Source organism: Apium graveolens, chromosome 4 (assembly GCF_009905375.1).
Source record: "Apium graveolens cultivar Ventura chromosome 4, ASM990537v1, whole genome shotgun sequence".
Classification (NCBI taxonomy): domain Eukaryota; kingdom Viridiplantae; phylum Streptophyta; class Magnoliopsida; order Apiales; family Apiaceae; genus Apium; species Apium graveolens.
Window position 1 is genome coordinate 230,952,186 of NC_133650.1, and position 11,671 is coordinate 230,963,856.

An 11,671-nucleotide genomic window follows, 5' to 3' on the forward strand; every position below is an offset into this window, starting at 1 on the left:
AAGTTCAAGTGCCCAAACCTAAGATGCCAAAGCCAAGAAGAATCACCAACACAAACCTTAAGACATTTTGCAACATCATTTTGAATTTTGAGAATAAACATACGATTCTTGGTCATAGGCACCTTTGTAATTAAATTATCATTAGAATCTCTCAAATTGAGAAATCCATCTTTCATGATGATGGTATAGCCTTTCTCCATTAGTTGCCCCAAACTCAAGATATTATTTTTCATGCTAGGCACATAATAAATACTTGAAATAAAATTATGATCTCCATTTTTCAAGCGAATTAAGATGTTACCTTTGCCTTTGATGGGCACTCCCGAAGAGTCTCCAAAAGTGACTTTTCCATTCACTTTCTCATCAAGATCCACGAACAAATTTTTATTGCCACACATATGATAACTTGTGCCGCTATCAAGATACCACAAATTATCTTCACAATTTACTTCTCCTTTATGCGCTAGAAGCAAAGTGGGCTCATCAACATTGCCTTTATCTTCAACAAAATTAGCTTTCTCCTCCACTTGATTTTTTGAAGCGTGACACTCGGAAGCATAGTGACCAAATTTTTGACAATTATAGCATTTAACATTTGACTTGCCATACCTTGGTGTAACTCTTCCTCTTCCACAGCCTCTTGAATTTCTTGTCTCGTACAATCTTTCATACTTTTGACTTTCCTCCCTTTGTTGGCCACGACCTCTTTCTTGTCCATATAGAAATCATCTTCAACGTCCTTGTCCAAGACCTCTTTGGCTCCTCATATACCTTCCATTATTATCTTTAAAAGATAACTTTGATTGTAAGGCTTATTCAATTGGCTCCTTCTTTAATATTTTTTCTTCATGGGCTTGTAATGATCCCATAAGCTCATCAATAGTCATTTCATCTATATCTTTAGCCTCCTCAATTGCCACAACTTTGTAATCAAATTTAGAGTCAAGTGAACGAAGAACTTTTTCAATAACACGAACATCACTTACCTCTTCTCCATTGCTTTTCATTTGATTGACAACGGTCAAGACCCTTGAAAAATAATCCGAGATTGATTCGGATTCCTTCATTCGCAAAGCCTCAAACTCGCCACGAAGTGTTTGTAGCCGAACTCTCTTTACTTTAGCATCGCCACTAAAAGAAGATTTGAGAGTATCCCAAACTTTCTTTGACGTTGTTGAGGAAGCCACTTTTTGTAACATAGAATCATCCAAACATTGATGAATGATCATGATCGCCTTTTGATCCTTCTTTCTTTGGGCTTGAAGTTGATCTTTTTGAACTTGATTCAAATTTGCTTCATTTTCGGGCACCTCCCATCCTTTCTCCACAATTTCCCACACATCATTTGCTCCAAGGATCGCCTTCATACGAATGCACCAATTCTCATAATTATCTTTGGTGAACTATGGCATTTGCCATTGAGACATTCCATTTGCCATGATCTCCTTCTTCTTTACACCACACAAGCCTTCTTTGAAGACAAGTAGAAGTAGAACATTTGGCTCTTGATACCACTTTCTTGGAAGAAAGGATCTCACTCAAACTCACACAAGACAATTTAGGATAAGAAATGTATTACTTAAAAAATTACTTGATTACAAATGACTTGGTACAAGGCTTTATATAGGACTCCATAGAAAGATCTAGATAACTCTTAGACTCCAATAGACATCACTTGACCAAGATACATGTATCTAGAGATTACATGTACCTACACCAATATATTGAACATAGAAAAATACTAATACATGTATCAAGATTATTCTAGAAACTCCCACGCAATCCTATTATTTTAATAGTCAAAAATATATTATTTATTTTTAACAAATTGTATCTTGCGACCATATTTTTATAACTTGCGACTTATAAAATAAGTTCAACCTGTGATGCATAAAATACAAATGCAACCGGCGACTTGTAAAAACAAATCACCAACCTGCGCTGCATTTTTTTTCTTCCAAATTAATTCTCCAAGTGGCGCTTCCTTTTCCTTCTAAAATCAGCAACCTGCGACTAATTTATCTGTCCAGCAACCTACGACGTATAGGCAGGAATATATCGGGGATGACCAAAAATACCTTTTTTTAGAAAATGTAACAAGAATACCCGTTTTTGAAAGATATGGCCAAAAATACATTTCTAATACGCATTTCAAAAATGGGTAAGGCTATTACGCATTTGACAAATGAGTATTATTTAAAAAAATTAAAAAAAAGAAGTAAAATCATGATACGCATTCCTGACATGCGTATCATGCATTGCAAAGTCATGATACGCATCTCACGAATGCGTATCCAAAATTATTTTTTTTAAAAATTTTTTTGTAATTTTTTTTACACAAGTTACTTATTTCTAAAATGCGTATTAGTAATACCCAATTTTAAAATACGTATTAGGTAGATATTTTTGGCCAAACATTTTAAAAAATGGTATTCTTGTCACAAAGTTAAAAAAAAAAGTATTTTTGTACTTTTTCGAATATATCCATTGATTCCTTTGCTTTTGAATACTGTAGTGTACAAAAGACTAAGGTAGCCATCTGTTTTCTTTTCTGTTTAAATTGCACAACATGCAGGCAGTCAGGAGGTTTGTTTGTGCGCGGAAAGAATAAAAAGCAACAGGAGGAGCCGTGTATTTTGCACGCGCGGAAAATAGGAGGGTGGGCGCGTGCCTGGCACGCGCGCGTTGGTTGCGCCTCAGACGAACTAGAATGCGACTGTCTTCTTAATTGTACATGTTTTATTTTGTTTTGTTTATTTGATGACTCACATGGGGTCCACGCTGAAAAACTCAAAATGTGAAGCTGCCATACTTCTGTTAATTGCACACACACGTCAGTCCATTCTTTTATTTTTATTATTACTCCGAACAGATACATGCATGCAAGAAAAATCAACCGGAATTTTTAGGATTACAAAAAAATTAACATTGATTTTAAATTTAATTAAATAAATAAATTCAATTTCATTTCATTTATTTATTTAACTAAAAATCAAATCTCAATTTATTTTTCCAAAATTAAAAGTTGATATTAAATTAACTAAATAAATGTTTTGAGTTTCATTTATTCATGTAATAAAAATCAATTTTTAATTTATTTATTTTAAAATCAATTGTAATATAACATTAAATAAATAAATGAAATAGTTTCCATTTATTCATTTAATCAGAATTCATTCATTGATTAAAAAATAAATTCTGTAAATCCTCGAGTTGTACTCATATGTATCTGTAGGCCTTCTAATCTCTGCGTTTTTGTACCTCAAAATATTTCCAGTAACCTCGAGTACAAAAACCATTTAACAGTATTTCTAAAAAATAATACTTCATTTCCTTTCACGGATCACTGACGTCTAGTGCACGGGTCTGGTTCACAGACGACTAGTTTCCCTCTCAGGCCTTCGTATTATACCCATACAAACCATTGTTTAGTCTTCTACCAAATATAACCAATTTCACTGGGAATCCTTGAGGTCTTCACACTGATTCTGATAACTACTTCGAATGGCTCCAACCTTATTCCTCCGATGCCTGAACATATTAATGAACTTCACACGGATCACTATTGACGTCTTCTTCACTGCATATAGCAAAACCTTTTGTGCATACAACTTCAATCTTGCTCAACATGGGTGACTTGGTTTGGAATTGATCCAAATATGACAGGAAGGTACAGGGTTCCCTGGATCGGGACCAAGTTGTTCCCGAATCCATAGAGGGGGTCCTCCCGGCATTCATTCAAGCGGACGCTTCCGAGTTTCATTCGATCCACAGTATGCTTAAAAAGGATGTTGACAAATGAGCCATTGTCAATCAGCATCCTTCTAACTTCATTGTCAAAAATATCTAGAGTGACTACCAAAGCTACATTATGATTAGGATTAACCCCTTCGTAATGCTGAAAGAGATTATCATTTCTAGGAATGATTGGATAGAAAGGACCTCATCCCCTGAGTCCGGGCTGCGGGGAGGCCAGTGTGAACCTCCCAACACTACATTCACCACATTCTTTCCGTTCCTTGATACTTCTCCTTTTTGATTGGTATCTCGGGATATGTATTGGTTGAGGTTTTCTTTCTTTACTTGCTCCCCAATAAAGTACTTGAGATATATGCAATTCTCTATTTTGTGGTCGTGTGTTTTATGATAATTACATTGTCTATTGTAAGGCCGGCTCTCCGGGGGAGTCTGTATTGGCTTTGACGAATAATAAACTGGCTTGTCTTTGATCTCTTTCAATATTTCCTCCCTGGTCCGGTTCAGGGGGTCCAATCTAGTTCTTGTCTAGGCTCCCTGGCTTTCCTAGCTGGTCCTGGGTCACTCTTAGATTTCATCCTTGGACCTAATCTCTGAAATATGGGAGTACTCTAGACTAATTGAGTCTGTTAGCTTTGTTGGCTTTGCTTGAACCTTTTGTCCTGATGGTACCCCCTTTCGGTCGGTCATCAGAGTTCTTACTCCTAAATCCCCGGTTTCGGGTCATCCTCATAGCCTGGAGCACATTTATTTCCTTGATAAATCCGGCTGCCATAGAGTAGGCAACATCTAGGCTCTAGGGTTCCATGTCGATCAATTCTACTATATACCTTTCGTTGTGTTCCGGATCCAAGTTCCTCCGGAATATTCTTAGAGCCTCACGATGTGCTCATCCAAGTTTGAGATATTGTTGATTGCTTTACTGGAAACGCCTCATATAGGCTGAGAGGGATTAGTTGTGTTAGGAATATGTTGTAGGTTTGATGATAATCTATCCAAAACACCTTAGTAGATTTAATCAAGTGATTTTTGTAGCTCTCAACGGATGATGTTATTAGTCATCTGTTGAGAGAGTAGCTTATGTTCAAATAAGTTTTGGTAGAACATTCCTGCATATTGTAATGCCTTAGAGAATTAGAAGTTGTAGGATATTCTAAGTCATGTTGACTACTAGATTTATATGCAAAATAGATTGGCTAATTGTAAATATTAGATGCCTTGTAATCTTGCATAAGTGAAATAGAGTTAACTGCTATGAAGATGCTCTCAATGGATGTTCCGCAAGGTTTCAACGGATGATCAACTAGAGTTTCAACAAATGATTAACCAGACTCTCAACGGATGATCCAACAAAATTTCAACGGATGATCTAACAGAGTTTCAACTAATTGATCAAATTCAAAAAATAGTTGATAGTGACTTGACAGTCACATAGGTTGATTGTATGCAAATGGAATGTGGCATCTTGTTAACAGGGTTTAAAGAACAAAGAAGCATTTCCAAATTCATGCTAACTTGAAGATATTCAAAGATGCTGGATGGATAAATGGAGCAGCATGTAATGAGACTAAGATACTTTTGTCTTATTAGTTTGTCTTTTTATCATGTAACTTGGTTATATATAAACCAAGAGTAGCAAGTTGAAAAGGAAGTAAGCAAGAACCGAGAAATAGAAAAAGCTTTATCTGTTAAGAATTTCTCTGTTCTAAAGTTCGAAGTGTATCATACTTGTAAGCAGCTGTGTGTATTTTTGCATCACAGAGTTCTCATCAATATATATCTCTGGTGGGTAAGTTCAATTCACCAGAAATTTTTAATCCTTGTGTTTAATTACTTTGTGTTTGAATACATCTATGTTTTCATTTCGCACCTTTGCATATTCAAACACTGATATATTTATATTTGTGAGCAGTTTTTAAAATCGAAAAGAAACCAAGAATTACATTCAAACCCCCCCCTTCTGTAATTCTAGTTAGATTGTTTGGGAATAACAATTGGTATTAGAGTAAACTCTTGACACACTAAGAGTTTAAAGATCAAAACTGAAAGAGATATGTCCTAAGTCCAATCACGTATGAGGATTTAGGAATAACTTTTATGTAATCTGTTTTGATTTCATTGATATTAATAAAAGACTTGTTTTGTTTTTATTACGGGCTCTATCTATTTAAGTGTTTAAATAAGATATACCATAGTTTAGAGTAAAGCTTTTTATGGATTATGATGAGATCATAATAGTGAGACCTAAAAGATGATAACTCTAAACTTAAATAGTTCCTGGTCATAGGATTACTAACTGGTAATTAATAATCCGCAAAGATTGGTACATACTATGCTTGCTCCCTTCAGGAGGATGTCTGTTCTCATAGGCATTTGTGTGGTGACACTATAGCTAGTATGTAGGTGCTTATTAGGGAATAAGTTCACTGAACATGACTCGATAAGTTGAACAACTAATGGAGATTACTGACGTGTCAATAGTTATTCACTGAGTGATAGTTGTACAAGTATCCTTAGACTTGAGATCGTTAAAGGTATCTTATTGTTATTCTCAGTGGACTAACAATGAGATTTACAGAAGGGGGGTTGAATGTAAATCTCAAAACTTTTTCAAGTTTTGAGTAGTTTCTAAGGCTAAGTATTTTAGTGAACAAATATGTGTGAATTGCTTGAAGCTAATACAGACAGATATATATTCAAACACAAATGTAAAGAACACAAAGAACTTAAAAACTTTTCTGATGGATTTGTTGTTCCACCAGAGATGTGTTATTTCAGAAAATCTGTGATTCAAAGAATTAAATCACAGCTGCTTCCTAGTACAAACTAGATGATTTTCTCTCTGGATATTTCTAAACAGCTCAGGAAAATTCTTATCTAATTACTAGCTGCTACTTGGTTTATATATCACCAAGTTTACAAGTGAAGACAAAACTGTAAAATATAATTAAAAAGATTCTTCACATGTTTCTTCTTCATTTCTCTATCAAATGCAATTTAGGCTTGGCTGTAGATCTTTGAATACTTCCTTATTTGCATCAGAATGGAAATGCTGCATTTTCTTGATTCCTCATAGAGGCTTCCACATTCCAGTTTGTCTCTGTTAACCCATGTGCCTCTGTCAGCTTGTGAATTGTCACTATCAACTGCTAATGAACTAAGCATCCATTGAAGCTTTCATCCGTTGATGCCTTATCCGTTGAGGCTTTATCCGTTGAAGCTTTATCCGTTGATGTATTATCAGTTGAAGTCTTTATCCGTTGAAGCACTCATCCGTTGATGGATATTATCCGTTGAGGCATTAGAGACATCCGTTGAAGCTTTGTTTCTTATCCGTTGAAGGTCTTCAATATCAGTTGATACTTCTTCACTTATAAAAAATTACAAGGCATGAAATATTTACAATTAGCCCTCCTATTTGCATATCCACTAGTAGTCAACATGACTGATAATTTCCTACAACATCTAAGAATTACAACTTGAATCCAGAGAATGAAATGTGCTACAATACTAAACTTATTGCTAAGTAAAGCTACTCCTTCAACGGATAGCCAAGATGGTCTTATCCGTTGAGGCTACAAACACTAGATTTCTACTTAAGTGTTTTGTTTAACTTATCATCAAATTAATACACATATTCCTAATAATCTCCCCCTATTTATGTCTACTAGAACTGTAGGCATAAATTTGGGTTTAGCTTGATGATAACAAAACACTTGACAAATATATAAACTGTAATAAAGCAGAAATTCAAAAGTGCTGCAAAAATGTGTATGCTGAGATGGAATTGAAGAATTACATTGTTTCCAAGGGTGCTCCTTTAGCCTGGGCAGATTAGTTTCTTTTCCTTTGATTCCTTGTTTTCTTTCCTAGCCTCCTGTCATTCTCCTCTATTTGAAGTTGAAGTTGTCTGTAGAATTCAGCTTCATCTTCTTCATTGATGTCCAACTTAGATTGCATATCCTTGAGAGTTTCATTACTGGCAATCTTGAGCTGATATTCAATTCTGAAAAATCTTCTGACTCCTTTGTTGTCTCTAAACTCCATCAACCAATGAGGTGATTTGTGAACTGTAATTCCTCTTTCTTGAATGAGTAATGTTCTAGGCAAGGCATTGGGCTCCCACCAAGTTTTCCTTATGTTGGTAATCTTGTTGAGAATCTCAGTCTTGGCAGTCCTGGTAAAGCCAGAATCCCTTTGTATGGCTGAGTAGACTCTAACCAAGGTAGAGTAGCCTTCATTCAGAATCCTGTAGAGAGGCCAAGTTCTTTCCCCATCTCCTTTGTATTTGAACACTAGTCTTTCTGGTAGCTGTCTGTAGGCAGCTATTCCCCTTACTTCCTCCAGCTCATCCAGATAGAGTTCAATGTCTGAAAATTCTTTTATGTCACAGATGTGAACTTAATCATCCTTAGAGGCTTGAGGCTTAGGCTTAGGCTTCTGTGTGAATTTGATTGAGGCTTTAGAGGGTGTTGATTTGATTCTTCTTTTCTGCTTCTTTGATGGTGGAGAAGAGGTTAGGAAGGTGGGCAATTTGATGGTGTCCCAATCAATTGGTTCCTCCTTGGGAATGATTGTTTCACCATGAATGTTCATGAAGGGGTCAGGCACAATGGGTTCAGGAATAGAGGGTAGTGGTTTGGATTTTGATTGGGTTTCTTCAGTCTTATCTACCATCTTTCTCTTTGCATTGGCCTTCTTTCTGTTCCCTTTCTGCCATTCTTCTCTTTCCTTACTTCTCTCTTCCATATCAGTATCAACCATGTCCCCCATAGCTTCATCTTCACTTTTGTCTTCAATTTCTTTTTGTTCTTCAGCCTAACTTGACTTTAGCTGTTTTTCAAGCTTTGCTTGTGCTCTTTTGTCAGCTTTTAGGTGTTTGGCTTCTTCCTTCAACCTTCTGGTTTCTTCCCTCTTGGCTATTGAGAATTTGGGATGTCCTTGCATCACACATATGCTTTTTCCCTCTCTGAAGATAATAGCCATGTTCCTCCTTACAGCCACATCCATGGTATCTTTGTGCTTTGTGATACTTCTACCCAAAAGCTTGTCTTCATCAGGCTTTGGAAGAGGAAAATCCACTCCTTTCATCTGAGCAAGGCTTAGAGGATTCTTTGTAGAGTCCTTATTGGATCTGTTATTGGGCTTGAGAACCATAGATTTCAGATTCTTGGAAGAAGTCTCTCCAACCTTATTCCTCCCTACTGGCTTGAGCTCCACAATAATTGATTCCACTTTTGTGCTGTGCTTCACAGATTGTGATTGAGAAGTTGTAGAACCAAATATTTGTTGCATCTTTTCATCAATCTTCTTCCTTTGCTCTTTGACTTGCAATTCAGCTGCTGCTATCTGGATTAGATCAATTCCATCAAGCTTTCCTTTGATTTGAATAATTGGAGAAGTGGTGATGGCAGGAACTAGCACTTGAGAAATTTGAACTGTTGTTGATGGCTCTCCTTCCCCTTCCCCTTTATTCTCCCCCTTTTTGTTATCATCAAGGGTAGGGGTCAAGCCTTGTGCTTTTGCCAGCTGCATGAGTAGATTTGTTTGAGTTTGTTGATTCTGAAGAATAGTGACCATAGAGTCTTCAATGATCTGAACTCTGGTTTCCAATCTGGCCAGCCTCTTATCAGCATCAGATTCTTTCCTCAGTCTCCCCAACAAATCTTGCATAGTACCATAAGGTATGACTGAATCCAACTTCTCAGCATTGTAGGATTTCAGATCAGCAATGTCCTGCTTGAGCTCATCCACACTTAGATTCTGTTTGAAATGTTGCAACTGCAAGAGATGCAGAGATTCCAGATGAGTCTGAAGTATTGCATTGGTACCAGCATCTGTAGTCTCCTGAAGGGCCTTCTGAATTGTCATAACTTGTCTGACCAAAGTGACACCAAACTCTCCTGGTGTTGATGCTTTTGCCCATGCCCATTCAGGAAGACCTGGAACAGAACTTGGGCCTGCTACTCCCCCTAAGTTCATGCTCTCATCCAAAGAATCAGAGTCATCATCATTAGAATTTACCCCAAATTCTTCAGATGGCTCACCAGCTTGAGAAGGCAGCCTGTTAACAACAGCTTTGTCTCTGAGAAGAGATTCTGAAGTGTGTACAATGTTTAAAGTCTGTTCTGCCTCCACATTGCCCTGAACAGCCAATAATTGATAGGCTGAAACAGGATAAGTAAAAGTGTCAGCATCCAAGGAAATGTTATAAATTACAGCTTTGTAATGTTGCTGAAATTGTCTTTCCTTTTCTGCATCATCCACTGTCACTGACTCACTAGCAATGGCTGGATCCACCCTTATAGCTTCTATACCTGCCTTTCTCTCATTTTCTCTATGTTCTTGCATCAGGGGCTCCCCCTGGCTCACACACACCCTCACACCCTCACCCTCACCTTCTAAGGTGGCACTCTCTCACTCACTTTTGCCATGCTGGAAGAAATAGCATGCATATGGTGACTCTCAACCTCTCCTTTTGCCTGGGAGCAACCCAGCCTCTCACTCAAAAGATCACTCCCTTCCCTCAAACCTAAAAGTGATTGTACAGTAACCATGTCCTCTACAGTTGGAATTGTTTCTGTTATATGTGTGGAGACCATCAACGGATAGGGAGTATCCGTTGAAGTGGAAACTGATGGTATCAACGGATAACTGCTGTTAAGCTTATCCGTTGAAGAACAACCACTTGTCAACGGATGAGAGATATCCGTTGAAGAAGGAAAATATGTAGATATTGAAAGTGACACAATTTTTGAATCTGTGTGAATTGATTTTAAGTGAGGTAACACAGATTCTTCAACTATATCTGAAAGAATTGGCTGATGATCCAACAAATCATCTAAAAGATGATGATCATCAGGTTTTGAGTGGGGCTCCTCCCTGAGTTTTAATGAGGGAGAATCAGGAATTGATGTGAATATCATATCCACATCCAGAGAGGGTGATGGAGAGTTTGATGATTGGTGTATTTCTATTATGAGAGAATGGGGCTGTGACTCCATATTTTCTGGAATCACATCAAGCTGAATTTGAGAAGGCACAGATACAGGTGGATGTATCTGTGCTGTGTGTGCCACTTGTGTGGAAACTAGGGTCTTGGCCTTCTTCTTCCTTGAAAAGGCTTTAATTGGTGAATGTGTGGCTTCAGTGTCCCTCCCTCTTTTGGTCTATGTCCCTGGTTGGGGACTATTTTCAATAGTTGCACCCTTTTGGGAGGATGCAACTAGGGATGTGTTTGACTCCTTTTGAACCACCACAGTCTTTTGAGAGACTGTGGCTTGGCTGGCTTGGGTACCACTCACCTCTCCCACCTTATCCTGGGGGGTTTCTTGATGTTCACCCCTCCCCTCACCACTCACACCCTGTTCACTCCCTTCAGGGTTTATGGTAGTTGTTACAACTGTTGTCTTTTGAGAAACAACAGAGGTAGTTTTCTTTGACTTGAGTTTTGAAACTTTAGTTTTGGTGGCTTTGGTAGGAACCTATTTGGACAAAGACACAGATTCCATTGCCACACTGGAAGACAAGGAAACAATGAGGTTAGAAATAGTAGGAGTTATAAAAGTGTTTACCTCACTTACCTGTGGTGCATTCATGATTGGCAAATATACCAATGGCACCTGGCTGTTGAGGTTCATTCTCAAAAGGTCTGCAAGGACCCTTTTCTCTTGTGCCCAGCATTTGAGTTTATTATTCTCATTTGATATAACCAATCCTTCAGCAACATGGTTAGTCAATAACATAAAAAATCTAGCATAGTAGATGTTATGTGGTCTATTAGCTTTGTTACCTAATCTAGAACCTAATTCTAGCATGACACAGTTGCTAAAATTAAAGTACCTATCGGAAACTAGCATATAAAGTATATTAACAAGAGATGAAGTTATGGCATCAAAATTGCTAATCTTCCCAG

General features: G+C 37.4%; 1 protein-coding gene across 1 annotated transcript; it reads right to left on the reverse strand.

Annotated features, from left to right (window-relative positions):
• Nucleotides 1–812: 812 nt before the first annotated feature.
• On the reverse strand, nt 813–1,367 carry LOC141719410 (uncharacterized). Its single transcript, XM_074521788.1, has one exon. The coding sequence runs from the start codon at nt 1,365–1,367 to the stop codon at nt 813–815; it is 555 nt and encodes a 184-aa protein (XP_074377889.1).
• Nucleotides 1,368–11,671: the final 10,304 nt, after the last annotated feature.

Coding starts and splice junctions, on each gene's coding strand:
- LOC141719410 (XM_074521788.1), bottom strand. CDS start 1,367: ATGAAGGCGATCCTTGGAGCAAATGATGTGTGGGAAATTGTGGAGAAA.